The following is a 17,351-nucleotide window of genomic DNA, read 5'->3' as shown; positions in this document are numbered from 1 at the left end:
CACTTCTCTATTTCTGACACTGTGTAAGAGTCAGATTATACAATCAGCGGAATCACAGTAAAGCCTTCCTGAACTGTACCACAAAAAAAAAAAAAAAAAAAGCATCCTGCTCTTCACACAGAAACATAGCATGTCAGGGAAAATGCCACTGCTGAACTCATCTCCTTGACATGCTGTTTTTCTGTGGAGAAGTTTCATTCGTGCAGGGGTGTGGTATTAAAACACACAAATCCTGTGCGTGCAACCCCAAAAGGGTGGCCCAGTGTGTTGCTACCTGGTGCTGCTGATAGTATAATCCAGGTTTTCAACCTTTTTGAGTCCACGGCTCCCTTGACCAACTACATTCTTTCTGCGGGACCCCCGTGGGGCTCAGGAGCCCAGTTATGTCACCCCTTGCCTGCAGAGCTGGCAGCCCCTCACTCTTTTTCGAACACCCTCCCTTGTGGAGTGTACCCTCAGCCTCCTCTCCTCTCCCCTCTCCTTGGGAGTCCTCCGGGCAGCCGCTGTGGCCACCCCAGATCTCTGAACTGCCCCCACCCCTACCCCAAAGAGAGGTGCCTTCTCACACTGCCCACAGGGGCCGAGGACATGTCTGTCCATTCCCAAAAGCAAGGGCTGGCAGACTGGCTGGCTGGGCTCCCTTGCCCACTTGCTTGCTTACTCCAAGGCACCTCAGCTCCTGGCAACCAGCACCCACTGGCCAGCCCCAGGGGCACCATTCGCCTGCGGACCTTGTAGCCAGGAAAGAGACGCAAGAGGACATCAAAAGGGGGAGGGGAGGAAAGAGGGACAGAGGCCAATGTTGCCTTTGGCACCCCTGACCATCATTCAAGGCACCCCAGGGTGCCATGGCACACTGTTTGAAACCACTGGTATAATCAACTGGTTCCAACTTGTGTTTAAAGGGAGGTCTGCTTAGTCTAGCAGCTCAAGCTTTGTGATGTTTGATGCAGAATATTCTTTTTTCTTTTGCAAGAAGCAGTCTAACAGGTTAAATTTACTAAAGATTATGCATACCTTAACTTGCAGGGGTGCAGAGGAATGTATTTTGACTCGATGTAGCACGCCTGACATTATGCAAACCTTATCTTAATGACATCATTTAGGACACCTCAGCGAAGCACATTAACTTCTGTAACTTGAGCAGACGAGGAAAGCAAACATGAACAAGGCAAACTAATGCCTCAAAAAAAGGAGCGAACTTATCGGAGTAGCTGAAAAGACTCAGCCTAATACATTAACATGCTCAATAGTTTTTCTCTTCAAGCCTACTCAAAGAAGAGAAATAACCCCAAAGCATAACACTGTGAGACTTCCTATTACTGTATATACACTATCCATCAGACTTGTGGTTCTGCAGTAAGTCAGACCCCTGCTAGTTTAAGGCAGGCGTCTCTCTGCATACGTGACTCACAGCCAAAACAAGCACCTCCTTTTTCCTGCGTTTAAGGCCTACTGGACTAATCAGAGACTGAGAGGAGAAGAAAAACAAGGTAAGTTTCAAAACAAACCCCTCCTGTCAGCCATTTCCCATTGTGCTAATAATTTCCAGAGTGGCACCAGCCAACAAAAGAATGTTGGGTGGGGCCGTGGAAAATGCCAGGCTTCCATAGGAAGCCCTGCTTTTGGTCAGCAACAGGCTCTGGAATAATAAGGCTCACGTTCTCACAGGCCTCTTTTGTCAAGGAAGTCTACACACCCTTTGTAACTCTGTGGGGTAATGCTGGCTGTAAAACGTTGGCACCACAAAGGCCCAAGCTCCCCTGAACACATGCCTTGACAATGTTTATCTGATCATTCAATAATCTCAACATATGTTGTGGAACGTTCCAAAATGGAAATTACCACCCATAAAGAAAAAGAAAGAAAGAAAACACAGGAGGAACTCAAATCTGTCCGGATGCTTTTTCATATGTGATTGTGGTGCATGCTTTGTTATGGAGCACTTTTACGCACAAAAAATGGATGTGTATTCCAGTTACCTTTGCTTCTTGTTCTAATCCTTGCAGCAGCCACTTGTGGAAGAATGGGATTACCAAGAATGGGAGCATAAATTTGCCCACTGATAATGGCCTACTGCCAATTAAACAGGCTTAGTTCTACTGCTTGAGAGCCAAGATAGGTTTAACAGGGCAGCCATCTTTCCTGTTCACATATAAAGTACTGTAATTTGAGGTGGGGGGGTTGATAGGAGGTGACTGGTACTTAGAAGAGGCAGTATATGGCCCCTGAGGCCTCTGTTTGCTGGTCCCTAATCTAAACACAGGGTGAGCCACCCCAATGGCTAGTCCACCATAAGCACACTGGCCTTACTGATTTTTCCTCAGATTCAACCATGAAGCTCACTGGATGCCATCAGGTGCTTCAGGATTAATTCACCTTGTAGCATCATGTCCCATCCTGCCCCCTCCCCCAGTTCTCACATGTGCACATATAGAGTGCATATGCACACACAGGACACAGACCAGCTGAAGAGCAAGGTTATTACCAACTCCACACTTACTGAATGAGCAATCTCATGACCAAGGAGAGGGCAGATTATGTCCCCATTAGTGTTCTGGACTGGATAGAGAGGTTTACACCTCTCCCATTACTCCAGGCCTGTGTCTATTTTAATTTGTTTTATTAGTGTGCAGAGGTTAGCTCACTGCTCTATAGGACAGGTTATCCCCCATGCAGGAGACCTGAAAACAGTATGAGTACAATCTAGCCAAGTTTTACCCCATTTATTTCAATGGAAGAATTAAAGCTGTTTCTGCCGTTGAAATCAATGGGGCTAAAAATGCTTGACTTTGAATGGATCAATCCCTTTCTCCTGGAGACCTAGGTAGGTATAAAAAAGAGAGAAGGTAAACTATAATTATAATTTTTGCACATCGGCAACACTGTTCTGCAGTTATAATGGTAAATCTCAAGCTGTATGTACCTATTATACGCAAGCAAGCTGCGTAATAGACAGCCACAATGCTGTGTTTCAGTTCCCACTGACTACTTTTTTGCTGTCCATTGCAATTAGAGGGTGTTTCAGTGCCGTAAGCATGAAGTGTTATTGGTTGTGAAATTATTCACAACTGCAACATGCAGAAACATTGATACAACCCTGAATGATATATAACATGCATATGAAGAAACATTCCTTGCTACCCTGATTGTACCATCTGTATGTTTTGTAGTTTGGGGGTATTTGAGTTTGGTTTTCTTTGACTGCAATTGATATTGTGTGGGAGCTCTCGGAAGATTGAAAGTTTTCAGCCAACTCCTTGCCCCTCAAACGCAGGCATAATTTCTCACTGATTTGCCCTCAAATATTATGTCATGGTGCGTAATCATTTACAGTATTCTCATTTGTAGGGGGACTCAGTGCTGGTGAAAAGAGCCCGAGTTCCCAGCACTCTTTATTTTTTCAAATACCTTCTCCTTAATTTTCAAGCCAACATGTATCATATGTAAGCTCTCCCACTCCCTGGGTCCTGTCAGTACCAACAAGGATTTTTGTGATAACAGATTGCTGCCAAACAGCTAATGAGCTCATTCAGTGTGCAACTCTGAAAAAAATCATCAAATTGTCACTGTGTTGAAAATGTGTGGGCTTGCCATATACCAAGGCCCTTTCTAGCAGTGGCTCTCTCTCCCCCGCCCCCGGCTCTGCTCCCCGTTTTTGGTTTAAATAGTGATGTCAGGTATCAAACCTAGGAATATACAACACGTGTCCATTATTGTCATTGCTACTGAGCAGAGTTAGATGTAAACCAGGAAACCCTCAGGCTTCACACAAGACAATATTATTTCTAGCAGTGGCACTGCCAGGAAAGTGCTTTCACTATGGAGCAGAGACTGGCAGGGCAGGGCACCAATTGGCTCTGTGTTTCTGATGTCACCAAGATACCTTCTAGACTAGAGAACTGCCAGAGAAGTTTTATACTTTTTTGTGAATAAGAAGACGAATTACCAGAGAAATGCATTGGCTATAAAAAGTCATGCTTTCAAAACTGTAAAAATAAACTAGGCAGGCAGCCCACCTGAAGCATGAGGAGGAACAAGACAGGTTGCTCAGCCAGCATTCAGTTTCTTGGTGCACATATCTGTCATTTCAGTAGTGAAGCCTGGAGGAAGCCAGGCTCATCCCAAATCTAAGGGACACACGGTGATATTTGGGCCATAGATCCGTGGTAGAGCATCTGCCTTACATACAGAAGGTTCCAGGTTCAATTCCTGGAATCTCCAGGTTGGGCTGAGAGAGACTTCCTGCCTCTAATCCTGGAGAGCTTCTGCCAGTCAGTGTAAGCAACACTGAGCTAGATGGACCACTGGTCAGACTGCCTGTGCCTTACTATTTCCCCAAAACGACTGCCTCTAATGCCACTGGGCTCCACTCACAGCCTGGGTTACATATGTATGAAACAGCTGTACAATCGTACCTTGGATCCCGAATGCCTTGGAACTTGGATGTTTTTGCTCCCAAACGCTGCAAACCCAGAAGTGATTGTTTTGGTTTGCGAACGTTCTTTTGGAACCCAAACATATGACAGGGCTTCCGTGACTTCCGATTGGCTGCAGGAAGTTCCTGCAGCCAATCAGAAGCCACGCTTTGGTTTCCGAACGTTTTGGAAGACGAACGGACTTCCGGAACAGATTCCGTTCGACTTCCAAGGTACGACTGTGTTTTATTTGTACAAATCTGTGCTATGCATACATTTTAAATGATTTACTGTACTGTCTTGTTATGTGTTTTTCAAAACTGATTTAAAATACCCACAGTATTAATTCCATGTAGCTGAGTGATAATCTTGGGCTAGCTTTGGCTTTCTTCAGCAAAGATAAGAATATTTGAGAAATGAAAGGCTCTGTGCCAATGCCTGGAGGAGCCCTTGCTGTTATTTAATTAGCTAAAATATTTCTTAACCTCCCATCAAAAGATTTCAGGGTTGCGTTTAAAAGTATGAAAACAATTGACACAGCATCGAAGTACAATATTAAAATAGCAACCAGCATAATAAAAGGCGGGCTAAAAACAATAAACTAAGGAACAGAGAATACAGTTGTAACTTAACATTTCATATGGAAGGCCTGGACAACAAGGAAGGTCTTAAATCTCCTACTGAAAAGATTGTAATGCCAGATGTAAACAGAGTTTTGGCTCCAAGCCTCATTCTCTCCCTATCAAAGCCCTGGGTATCAACTCCTCGTATCACCTCTCAGATAATATCCTTGTGATGTCTTTCCCGCCATCTCATAAACATGATAGCTGTTTTGGGAAAGGGGGAAAATATACTGAAATGTACTTATAGTCCAGCAAAGCCATCAGCTTGACTACCAACAAGCTGAGAACTTTGCAGTTCTTGGGGAATTAACAAGGCCAATCTACAAATTTTTGCTGCCTGAATTGGAACAACAAATAGTGCCCTTGCAGACCATTTGCATCAGACTCTAAGTTTGGCACCTGCAACATAAAATCCCTAAAGCGCCTCTCTCTAAGTGTAAAACAACAGTCATAATAACAACTTCTTCTTCTTCTTCTTCTTCTTCTTCTTCACAATTTATGGCCTTTTATGACACACAAAACAATTTATTTACAGGTAGGTAGCCATGTTGGTCTGCCGTAGTCGAAACAAAATAAAAAAATTCCTTCCAGAAGCACCTTAGAGACCAACTAAGTTTGTTATTGGTATGAGCTTTCGTGTGCATGCACACTTCTTCAGATACACTTCAGAAGAAGTGTGCATGCACACAAGAGCTCCTGGAAGGAATTTTTTTATTTTGTTTCGGAAAAAAATTATGGCCTTTTATGTCTGAGGCAACCACCTCACTCTACCTAATGATAGGGCCAGGTGTTGATTCAACAGTGTGAGAAATTACACAGCAACTGGGCACAACTCTGCCCCATCTGCTAGGGCCTAGCACACGGTAGTCCACCACGTGGCCCAAGGGCAGCATGCGGCCCTCAAGACTTTTTTTGGTGGCCCTTGGCAACATTTGACAACCTCCTCACTGCAGCCCTGACACTGCCTACCCAAAGCCGGGTAAGGAGGCCATGGACTTTGAGAAGGAGGCATGAAGGCTCTGACAGGGACCTAGAGTCCTCCCGCCTTCTTCCCAAAGCCTGTGCTGTGTGCAGTAGCACTGACTCAAGGTAATAATAATAAATAACAATAAATTTTATTTATACCCCACCCTCCCCAGCCAGAGTCTGGCTTAGGGAGGCTAACAACAGTAAAAATTACAGTAAAAACATAGTAGGGGTGGGGGATGGGGAAACCAATCTAAAATACAGGTTAAAATGCAATTTAAAATGCAGCCTCATTTTAAAAGTAGCCCATAGATCAAAACCATAAGGGGAGGGAAACATAAGGGTCAGACTGAGTTCAAACCAAAGGCCAGGCGGAACAGCTCTGTCTTGCAGGCCCTGCGGAAAGATGTCAAGTCCCGCAGGGCCCTAGTCTCTTGTGACAGAGCGTTCCACCAAGTCGGGGCCAGTACTGAAAAGCGCTTGGCCCTAGTTGAGACCAATCTAACCACCCTGTGACCTCCAAAATATTGTCATTTGTGAACCTTAAGGTCCTCCGCGGGGCCTACCAAGGTACTTTGTTGCCTGAGGTGAAGGGCAAGTTGCCCCCATCCTCCATTCCAAGTTGAATCTTATCTCGTTGTCTACTGCACAATGTCCTTTGCCGCATCTTGAGGACAGCAGGCTAGTTTAGGGGGCACAGGGTAGGCCACCTGGCACACACAATGCTGTCCTTCGACACCTTGCTACTTCTCTCCGCCTCCCCCTGCCCTGGCATCCAGCACTTTAGGTGGCTGCCTCACTAATGGTAGGGCAACCTGCTTGCAGTTTCTCCACAACAGTTATTCTATCCCTAAACCTATATTATCAACTCTGGGACACTAACACAGAAAGCCTGCACACAGTATGCAAATCCAGTGTCACCTTGGAGACATTACCTCAGTACTGGAGAAGGAGGGAAACCAGGAGCAGGAGTCTGGAGTTGGCATGGAGTTTAGGAGAAGGTGATTAAATCAGTGTGAGGGAGCAACTTTGCTTCTTTTATTTTTTTAATCTTGGGAAACGAAACAAAGCAAATCACTAAGGCCATTCCTGAAGCTCTATGGATATTTATGTGCTTGGAAACAGCAGAGGAATGAAGGTGTCCCAGATTGTTCAGGGGAAAGAGAGGAAGCGACCGTTAAGAGGAGAGAATGAGTTATTTAATGCCTTGGATGAATGCCAAATCGTACAAGGTTTGTGTGTGTGAATTTTGCTTTCAGGGGATGTAAGCGATCAGTAGTACTGAATAAATGTTTGCCTTGCTGCACAACAGAACCGTTGGAAGCTTGAGTGCGTGGCGTTAACAATCTCTCATTCTTAAACTGTAAATTGTTCAGGACAATGGCTCTCTGTGTGGCTACCTTGTGTTTACATCTCTTGTATGGCCCTCACCTCCTGCTGTTCTGCTGCTGTCAACTTTTAATCATAGTGATGGTTTCAATATCACTCCCTTCTCTGAGTAAAACAAACAAAAGGAAAAGCCCCTAATATGGCATATGAAAGCATGACTCCTCAAGGGCAGTTGCCTACAATATTGGGTTATGCAACTGAGAGGTGCATTTTCCAGCCCCCACCCCCACCCCCTGCAATCTTTGGCATCCTTCTCACAAACAGCGGTAGAGCTCTTGGATGTACTGTACAGTGGTACCTCAGGTCAAGTATTTAATTCGTTCCGGAGGTCCGTTCTTAACCTGAAACTGTTCTTAACCTGAAGCACCACTTTAGCTAATGGGGCCTCCCACTGCCGCCGCGCCACTGGAGTACGATTTCTGTTCTCATCCTGAAGCAGAGTTCTTAACCCGAGGTACTATTTCTGGGTTAGCAGAGTCTGTAACCTGAAGCGTATGTAACCCGAGGTACCACTGTATATGCCACAGTATTCACAATTTAAAGTTGAATCATTTTGCTGAGGAGAACGTCTACAGTCAACAGGAAAAATACCCTGGGCATTTCAAGAATGATTTCAGCTATATAGTTACAAATTCAACAATATACTTGGAAGTTCAAATCACCTGTCAGCCTCAGGGCACAAAAGAAAAGAAAAGAGGAAGGCAGAAGTTTAATAAGGAAGAGCAATTCCATCTAAGGAATGTTTTGAATTCTGCTTTTGTCATGTTTTCTCTCAGGCTGTGGGTCTGTTCTAAATACTCCATAAGAATAAGAAAACTCTAAAGAAATCGCTTGCCACTAGCATAGGTACACATCTTGAAAGATCAAATGGGTACTAACAAGGGGTGGAATTCAACACTGAGCTATGCTACATGTTCCGCTTGCACAAGCACATCAGCTTGCTGGACAGAACGATTTCCCTCTTCTCCCCATTCCCTCCTCCTCCCTGTTCTCGGTAGCGCAGGAAGAAAGCCACATTACAAAAGTGGAAGCCCTTGTGGAGGGCTTCCACTTGAAAGAGTTCATTAGATTTTTCCTCAGCGGTATAAGCTTGGGCTAGGTAATTTATTATGGTTGTCACTGGAGTGCAGCTTTAGAATCTTGACATTCCTCACCTAATATTCCAGACAGAATGTGAAAGAGTAAATTCTGTTTAGTTAACCTAAACCATGAATTGACAATGGGTGCTCATGCGGGCAGAGAGGGCTTCCTCGATGCCCACAGTGTCCCATTCCCATTCCCTGCCACCTGGTGAAATTAGGCTTGAAATAAGCTGTCCATGAAAGTACAGTGGTACCTCGGGTTAAGTACTTAATTCGTTTCAGAGGTCTGTTCTTAACCTGAAACTGTTCTTAAGCCGAAGCACCAGTTTAGCTAATGGGGCCTCCCGCTGCTGCCGCACTGCCGGAGCACGATTTCTGTTCTCATCCTGAAGCAAAGTTCTTAACCCGAGGTACTATTTCTGGGTTAGCGGAGTCTGTAACCTGAAGCGTATGTAACCCGAGGTACCACTGTAATAGAAGGCTCCTGTGGTGAAGGAGGCAATTGCAAGGTGGGGAAGGGTACAACTGGGGAGGGGTAAGTTAAATTGTGTGTGTGGCGCCCACAACAGTTATTTCAGTTTGCAAGTGTACCCCTGGCTTAGACATTTTTTGTTTGTTTGTTTTTAAGGACACTATGAAAAGGTTTGTAAGCCCCTGCGCTACCCAACTGAGCCATAATGAGTTAAGGAACATAATTGAGATTAGAAAGCAATAAAACTCTAGACATGTAGCTTTTCTTAATAACTTTCACTTCTTCCGGGAGACCAGGGCGAGGCTTTTGCAAGAGTCCAAAGTGCAGGCTCCTTCCTGTCGGCACTCATTCTGTAGTTAAAGAGAAAATACCACCATCCAGGAGGCAGTGGCCATAGCTTACTAGTAGAGCACACACTTTGCATACCAAAAGTCCTAAATTCAATTTCCGGCATATCCAGCTAAAGCCGGAAAACACCTCTAGTTAGTGTAAAACAATACTGAGCTAGGTGGATAAGTGTGGTCTACAAAGGCTGCTTCATAGGCTAGGCTAGGCTAAAACGAGCAAGTTCATATTGCAAGAGTCTGGAGTCTGTGACATCATCAGTTACATAAATGTTAAAGTCCCTGCTAAAGTTTAGTGGTTGTGCACACAAGACAGAGCCTTCTTTGTGGTGGCACCCTTACTGTGAAACTCCTTTCCCTTGGAACTCCAGTTCTCTTCTTTGATTTTAAAGTTCAGGCATCAATTGAAGACCTATTTGTTCACCCAAGCTTTTGTGAGATAATGGTGTTCAGCACCTGGCTATATATTTGGTGATGCTGAGATTCCATGCTATGGTTCATTGGAAGATATTCTAACATATTTTTATGCATGCATTTCAATAGACTGGATGTTGTTTGAACATTACTGAACATTACCCTAAGCTGCGTGTAGTAAGAAGAGTGATATAAAAATGCAACGAACAATCAATCTGTTGTTTATGTGAAACCTCTGACACAATGCTGAAAGACTGGGGGAAAGGAGAAAGTGGCGGGGGGGGGGGAGAGAGAAGAAGTGAGCGCTTTCTCTTATCCCCACCCCCACACTTGTACATTCAGGAAGGTGTCTAGGTTTTTGTCCCTTGATAGCAGCCCTTAAGCTTGTGTGATACTGGAAGATGAACTCTTTCTTGTGCCCTGCAAGAATCATCCAGTGCTACCGCAAGCAAATGATACAACAGCTCTTTTGTTATACCCAAATCCCAGAAGATATGAAAGGGCTCTGTGTTTGCTCCCCTCCCCTCTCTGTCTGTCTGTGGGCTGCTTGCTTCTCTGTGGTGGCTTTTTTTTTGCACACACCCTTCCAGAATTCTGTTTTCGCAAGGCCCACAAACCTCCCTCTTCATCCCTGAAAGCTCAGGTACAAAGCACAGAACTAGCGGGATGCAAGTTCTCTCAACCGTTTGGTCCAGCAGCTTGATGCTTCTTCTTGAGTCTGATGTAATGCTAATATCAACTTCCTAACTCTCTCTGATTGGCCGTTTCAGACAACCCATGATCCTGAAACCTCGTGATAGGAGAGGCTATAAGCACATACACTGTGTGTAAACATCAAAACAGATAAGGTCCCCCACAACCCAACCCCCTTTGGTAGTTGGTGAAAGAATAATGCAAGATTTCGGGGCTTACACAAAGCTTTCGCTCAAATAGAATGCAGAGGTAGATGTTTAGTGAAATATGGAAGATTGCACATGTTTATGTCAACAGACGTTGGCCCAATAAAGTACCAGCCTGCCCATTTGGCTTACCTCCCTCTACACACAGTAGTGGCTGCCTACATGGGTGTAGTCAAAGGGGGGCACACACCCCCCCACAAAAATAATTGAAAAGCATTGAAAAAGGCTGCTCCCCGCAATGTCCTCTTTTTAGTATACCCTAAAAAAGCTTAACAACTTTGGCTGCCCCCCCCCCCAAAAAAAATCCTGGCTACACCCATGGCTGTCTATGTGTATTTTGGGAACATCTCCAACACTTGAACTTTGAAGGATCCGAGCATCTTGGCCAATTGTTGCAGAAGCAATATACGTATTGAGGGCGGCAAAGCACCCAGCTAAATGTGATATTGGAGGTCCATGATCCAACTTTTTCTCTTTGCTTATAAGCTGCTGTGCGATATGGGGCTTATTTGGACTAGGATTAGGGTGTTGGAGAGAGAGTTTAACCCTTTCCCACATACCATTTATTTAAAGCAGGGGAAATGCAAGTGTGTGGTAGGTCAGGCTTAATCCCATTGTGGATTTTCCATGATGTCTTGTTTCTGAGCTGTTTGCCTTTGTGCACCAGCATGACCAGCGGGTGGCAACCCAGCTGTATCTCTGTTTACCTTTATAGTTTGATCCAGCTGCTATTTTTGTGTGTGTGTGCAAAAATGTTAACGTTTGTCCAACTCCAAATTTGTTCTGCAAGCAACTTCAGAAGAAAATTTAATGTATTTACAGAATGTGTATGTGTGTGTGAGAGAGAGAGAGAGAAGGATGACAGTAGAATAAATGTATAACTAGGACAATGGGGATGGACCTGTGTTGAGATTAGTGCTGGTTTCTAAGCCTTGAGGCAGAAACTGCCTTCATGTTTTTTGACTGCTCTCTTCAACCCTTATGCCTTCCATTTCGCATAGCCTACTCTACTGGCACCGTACAGAATACAGAAAGAGACACACAGCCTACACATGCCCACCCCAAATGCACAATTCCGCTTTGGACATGGAAGTGGAAGCCCAAAAGGTGCGAAGATGAGACATTTGCACATCTATTTGGTACTGTTTTATAAGACAAAACTCTTCTGCAGACAAAGCATAAGATCTAAGTACACTAATGTTGCAATGGTGAGAAAAAGGGCAGAGCTTGAATCAGAGGATAAGAGAAGTGTTAACCAATATGAGGAAATACTGGGTGGGGGAAACTGGGGTTATAATGACCCAGGAAAGAAATGTTTCCTAGAAGAATTTGGCTTAAAGGAGGAGAAGGGAGCAGCTTGAGAGATAGCAAAAGAGAGACTGCAGGCATACAGATAGCAAAACGGAAGGCATGTCAGATAGCCCAAATGCTCGATATCACAACTTTTGGCTGAGTCGCAGACAAGCTGGTTCCTGGTTATTCCCTCCCACCAGAGACAAAAAACAAAACAGGCCTCTCATTCATCACATCAAATCTATACACAGTCGCCCTTCACACAAATATGTCTTGTCTGACTTAGTAGAAGTTCAGCTCTTACGCAACCTCCTTGTAAAAAAGCAGTGAGGCACCTGTGACCCTTTAGAAGTTGTTGGACTCCCAACTCGAACTCTGGGTCCAGTTGGCTTCATCTGAACACATGAAGAAGTTTTTGGGCATTCACGGAGAAGAACTTCATTTACTATACTAAACAGTTCTAAGATCAGAAGGGAGAACAGTCAATTGGGGGAACCAGAAGTCTTGTCTACTTAAGGACAGTCAATTATTCCAGAACTTAATTTCTAATTTCTGGTGTGAGTCGTTTTGCAGAAGTTCAATTCTCAGCTTATATTTGTAAAATACAGTAGTTTGAAGTTACACTAAAGAAGATGCTAAAGAAGTAGAATAAGCTTTTGTCACCATAGTAGATACATGTCAAGCAGCCTCCCCCAATTTGGTACCCTCCTAATGTTGTTTGACTACAACTCCCATCACCCCTATTGCTTGTGCCGGTTGGGGCTGATGGGAGTGCTAGTTCAAAACATCTGGAGGGCACCAGGCAGGACTCCGCCTTTCCATACAATTAAAAACCCTGCTCAAGGCTGCTTACAACATGACAAGATTTACATAGTTACAAACATAACAAAAGTAGCTGTGAACAATAAATAAAACACCCCAGAACCAAACTGAACAATTTCCACTTTGATAATAATTCATAATAAAATCTTAAAAGAAAGATGCAAAAAAATGGGAAAGGCCAATAGAGGATATCTTCAAGTATAAGGTATAATTTTAAGTACATAACAGTAAAGAGGTACGTGTAACAGGTATCACTACTAGATATTTTGCTACCACCCTCTGTCATCTTTCTGAATGAGGCTGCATGGCAGCAGGGTGTAGCTACATCCTCAGAATTTCTTGCAGAGAGAGAAGCCTGTGCAAGGAACTCTACAAACATGTGCTAATACTCCACCCCAAACAGAACTACAATAGCAGTAGTTTTATGGCACCAGAGCATTGTATACATCTGAAGCACTAAGAGGAGATAGCATAGACCAGAATTGAGACCAGTGGTCTCTAAAGCAAACGATAAAGCTGTTTGGGCCTTGAAAACTCATTAACCTGGAGCAAATCTCTGCTTTCTGTTTCCATTCTTAGTGTCTGCTACAAAAGGTTCTGCCAGGCACACTATTATTTTGAGCAGTTGCAACCTTTTCACTAGATTCCTGCTGCCTCTCCATGGTTTGATCTCTTTCAGGAGGGAATTCTGTGCTTCAGCCTCACCCCATCAGTTAAGCTACACACGGCACATTTGGCAAAGACCAGCCTGCTTGAGGAAGCATGGACAGGCAGTACTATGTATTGCCAACAATGGATGGCAGGAAATCTTGATAAAATGGAAGAACCAGTGGGGAACAACCAGCACAATGAGGGATATTTAAGAGGTAAGCCTCTTTCTTCCTCTTGTAATATACACAGCAGAAAACCTGAACACCTGAGGATTTAGCTCAGCTTAACACCATTGTCCTTGTTCCCTTTACCCAGTACTTAGCTATCTGTTTAGTCCTGTAGCACCACTTCATGAATGTCCTTTCCATCTGCTAGCTCTCTTTTTCTTTCCTTCCAGGTGATTACACTCTCACGACTTAGCCTTTCTATCACAAATGAAGTCACAGGGTACACGTTGGCTAGAAAACATTTTGCAGTGTGGGCTGTATGGGGTGAACAGAGCCCCACGTGAAAGATGTGTTTTAACATACAAAGGGAGGTGTTGGTTGCCATTTACAGAGGCGAGAGGCCAGTTCTCTCTTTCCTTGTATTCTTGCCCACAGGCAAGCGATTCCCCGGTTTGCTGAAACTCTGCTGTTAAAAGCTAAATGGGCTTGTGCATTATGATATCCATGGCAAATGCAGAAATCCCTTTTCTTCAGGGAAAAATGAAACAGTGCCTATTTGCCCTTCAGAAAGAAAAATCTAACCAGGAACAATCATTTGGACCCTGCTGGATCTTCCTCGGCCCTCTTTTGAGATTTAAAATGGATCCCCAGCCTGGATACCAGGCTCACTAATCTTTGAATGCTGTGGGGTGTTTAGTGGAGCAGACTTGTTCTCTGTGGGTCCAGAAGGCAGGACTAAAATGAATGAGTGGAAATTGCAGGGAAGCAGATCTTAGCGAAATCGTAGGAGAACTGTTTGCCTCACAATAGGGTAGTATGCTGTCCTTTTTTGGGGGGGGGTTGTCGGGGGTTGTCCTGGCAGAGGATTGCTGTAAATGCATCCTGCACTGCAGATCCTGCTTTGAGTAGGGAGTGGACTGGAGGACCTCTAAGGTCCCTTCTGACTATGATTCATTGCACATGTTCAGAGGCATTCTGTTTATTGCTACTTTGCATGTGTAACTGCTGAGCCTTCACACTGAATAAAGGTCTGTGAGGCTGAGCTTCAGTGAAGCATGGCCTGACCTCTAAATTACACTCTAACCCAGGCATCCCCAAACTCGGCCCTCCAGATGTTTTTGAGACTACAATTCCCATCATCCCTGATCACTGATCCTGTTAGCTAGGGATGATGGGAGTTGTAGTCCCAAAACATCTGGAGGGCCGAGTTTGGGGATGCCTGCTGTAACCCATTCTCTGACATCCACTCTACTCTCCTATCACATATAATTCCATCTTATTTGTCATTCTATCACGCTTCCTGCTTATTCTGTTCCGAGCTGTCTCTCGCATTCAAACAGTCCTTCACAAAACCTCTTGCACACCATTTCCCTGCCTTATTCCATCCCTCACATTTGCCTTCCTTTCCTGGACATGCTACATCAGAATCTGCAATCAGGACAAATGTTTTATTTTCAGTTAAACAGAAATCACATCAGAACACTGTTTAAACCTTCTTAGTCTGAAATACAAACTCCTATCTAGATAAGAAGCTTGAGTATGTGTCCCAGACTTTAATAAATGATTCATCTTACAAAAGCACAGCTTCTGTCATCTCCCCAGCCCACCCCTATAAGTGCTCCTATGCCTTTAACAAATTTAATAGTTTCATGGCAGGTAGGCATTAAACAGGTTAAGCCTCTTCAATCATTTGTATCAACATGCTAGGATAGTATCCACAAACTGAACATCTGCCTAGAAACTGTCCATTATTTCATAATACAAGTTGCATACCAGTGCTGGTGGCATGTGTGAATGAATTACAGATACAGTACAGTTTTCTTGTGTGGTTGTTGTTCAAACAAACGAATCTCCAGGAAGAAGGAAAAAACTTGCCTGGCTCTGCAACATCAAACTGGCTGATCAACAACTTGTGCCAGGTTCAAGTGGCGCAAAGAGAAGAGAAAGCACATTACAAACTTTTTGAAAGTATACATGAACACACAGTGTCCTGGTGCCTACCTGGGTGAGAAGCCCTACGCTTCATTTAACGTCTCTCTGGTTAATCGATAGGCAAAAAAATAAAAATAAAGGAAGCTCAGTGGCTGAGAACAGACATGAATTAATTCCACAAACCTCATTAGTGCTGGGTCTGATTCAAAGTCCAAATCCTGTGCAACAATCCAAATAGCAGGCACCCACACACCAAGCCAAGAAATTCCTCTAGAGGCAAGAGTTGTGCGGGGTGCGGAGGGAGGACTTCACTGCTTCATTGCCATTTCCAAATGAAAGTGGTGGTTTTTTCCTGGCTCTTCCCCCGCCCCCAGCTCCCCCAACTCCTGATTTTATTTTAGATGCCAAATGGAAATCCTCAGGAAGGAAGGCAGGAAGAAGGAACTGGTGGATGTGACATACCTTTGCAGGGCTCCTGGTTCCTTCTGATCAAATGCTGTTGACTTCTACCTTCTCTCTCCTCTCTCTTTACTTCTGCTTTTTAGCACCCTCTGGCTGCCTTTCTCTCACCAAGAGCATATGGAAGAGTTGCAGAGCAGTAATGGGAACAGCTCTCAGGCAAGTGGAGTCTGAAGAGACAGTTTTATTTTAGCTCAGGTGTGCGCACAGAGGGGAGGAGGGGTGGCTGTCCGTGACTCAGGTCTGTCTGGCATGCCTGTGAGTTACGCACACCTGTATGGGCAAGAACAGCTCGGGCAGCCAAGCCTGCACTCCTTTCTTCCCAAACACATGCTCTTTTCTCCAAGGGGAAAAAAAAATACTCCCACCCACAGGAAAAGGGGTTGACGCTAGGAGTGAGACAGAGCCCAACCCAGCTGAACGTCTGCAACGAAAATTTGCAAAAGGGGTTGTTAGATAGCAGGGGAAGGAAAACAAATCTGATAAGCTTGATGGTGCCACAAGACGATTCGCTCCAGTCCTTCAGTGTTTCATCCACGCACGCACACAAAATAAAATTGGCTGGATTACTGCTTTGAAGTCCCTTTCCCCCCCAACCCAGTTTTCTGTCTCTTTAGAGCTTGGCCCTCCAAACATCCTATGCTGTGGAAGTCAAGAGAGCATTGTGTTTTGGTATTTGAGCCCTGCGCAGCCCCCTGAGGAAAGGTCAGTAAAGTTCCTGCTATATCAACAAGCTCCAGCTCCCTATTTCCTTCGCTGCCAGACAAAAGCTTAATGACCGGCATCCTCTGTTTGTACCTCAAATAGGTGAAAGAACAATTGGACCCCACCACCTCTAGATTAAGTACCCCCAGACTAAAGCCCACAGCTTCCCAAGTCTGATTATACATCAGCCTAATTCCGCTAACTGGTGACTTGAAAGCACAATCCTGTTTGTGCAATTGGTCAGTACAGAGCTGGCTCTTCCAAGTGCTAAGCCACGAGATGTGTTTTAAGTGGGGATCATGCAAGAAGTGGTCATTTTTTTATGTCCTGTGATTTGCCCTAATAAAAGTCCACCCCAGGCTAATTTGCAATGTGTAAACAAAGATGCAGCTATGGTTGGGAATTAAAGGAGAGAGGCTGCTTTGTACTTTTTTCCAGCTGCTACTATGTGCGTCTCATAATTTAGAAAGCATTTAAAAGGCTTTTAAACTAGCCCTTATTTCATCAGTAGGCTGGTTCCTAGCTGTGCGCCCTATGGGTTTTTCAAGACCAGAAGGCTACATAGATGTATTTCTCATGCCAAACTGTGCTCCAAGTTCCAAAGGTTTAGGGTGAACAGAATCTAGATCAGTATCTACCTGTAGATCTCTAGGTAATTTGCAGTAGATAAGCAAGAGATTTTTGACTCCAGATGGCTTAACAATAGGAACAATTC

The 17,351-nt window shown here is 44.4% G+C and overlaps 2 protein-coding genes across 9 annotated transcripts in view; one reads left to right on the top strand and one right to left on the bottom strand.

The window, feature by feature from the left end:
* Positions 1 to 16,553, bottom strand: part of ITGB4 (integrin subunit beta 4) — a 68,993-nt gene extending 52,440 nt beyond the window's left edge. For 4 of the 7 annotated variants that reach the window (XM_080993573.1, XM_080993574.1, XM_080993576.1 and 1 more), the window contains exon 1: positions 15,656 to 15,813. In XM_080993573.1, the coding sequence (XP_080849699.1) occupies positions 15,656 to 15,660 (5 nt within the window). In that variant the 5' untranslated portion in view covers positions 15,661 to 15,813. Of the gene's footprint in view, positions 1 to 15,541; positions 15,563 to 15,655; positions 15,815 to 15,934 lie in introns of those variants that run through there. The other 3 variants (XM_080993571.1, XM_080993570.1, XM_080993572.1) reach the window with 3 other exon arrangements.
* On the top strand, positions 1,983 to 16,835 carry LOC308470636 (uncharacterized protein). Of its 2 annotated transcripts, XM_080994112.1 has the most exons (5): positions 1,983 to 7,008; positions 11,609 to 11,714; positions 13,402 to 13,588; positions 16,549 to 16,636; positions 16,739 to 16,835. In XM_080994112.1, exons 1-5 carry the CDS (start codon positions 6,911 to 6,913, stop codon positions 16,740 to 16,742), a joined length of 483 nt encoding a protein of 160 aa, XP_080850238.1. In that variant the 5' UTR covers positions 1,983 to 6,910; the 3' UTR covers positions 16,743 to 16,835. The 2 variants fall into 2 exon arrangements, 1 of the variants encoding a protein (XP_080850238.1); XR_013982502.1 differs by lacking the exons at positions 11,609 to 11,714; positions 16,739 to 16,835 and having other exon boundaries at positions 1,983 to 4,651; positions 16,549 to 16,637.
* Positions 16,836 to 17,351: the final 516 nt, after the last annotated feature.

The sequence above is a fragment of the Podarcis pityusensis genome, assembly GCF_964106645.2.
Source record: "Podarcis pityusensis genome assembly, chromosome: 2".
NCBI classification, from domain to species: Eukaryota; Metazoa; Chordata; class Lepidosauria; order Squamata; family Lacertidae; genus Podarcis; species Podarcis pityusensis.
The sequence above is the reverse complement of the archived record's forward strand: the minus strand, read 5'-3'. Positions and strand labels throughout refer to the sequence as shown.

Excerpts from the sequence above, each read along its gene's own strand:
- LOC308470636 (XM_080994112.1), top strand. The coding sequence starts at position 6,911 with ATGCAAATCCAGTGTCACCTTGGAGACATTACCTCAGTACTGGAGAAG. Across the intron at positions 11,715-13,401 it reads TGGAAGTGGAAGCCCAAAAG|GAGGGAATTCTGTGCTTCAG; the intron begins GTGCGAAGATGA and ends GATCTCTTTCAG. Across the intron at positions 13,589-16,548 it reads CAATGAGGGATATTTAAGAG|AGCTTGGCCCTCCAAACATC; the intron begins GTAAGCCTCTTT and ends CTGTCTCTTTAG.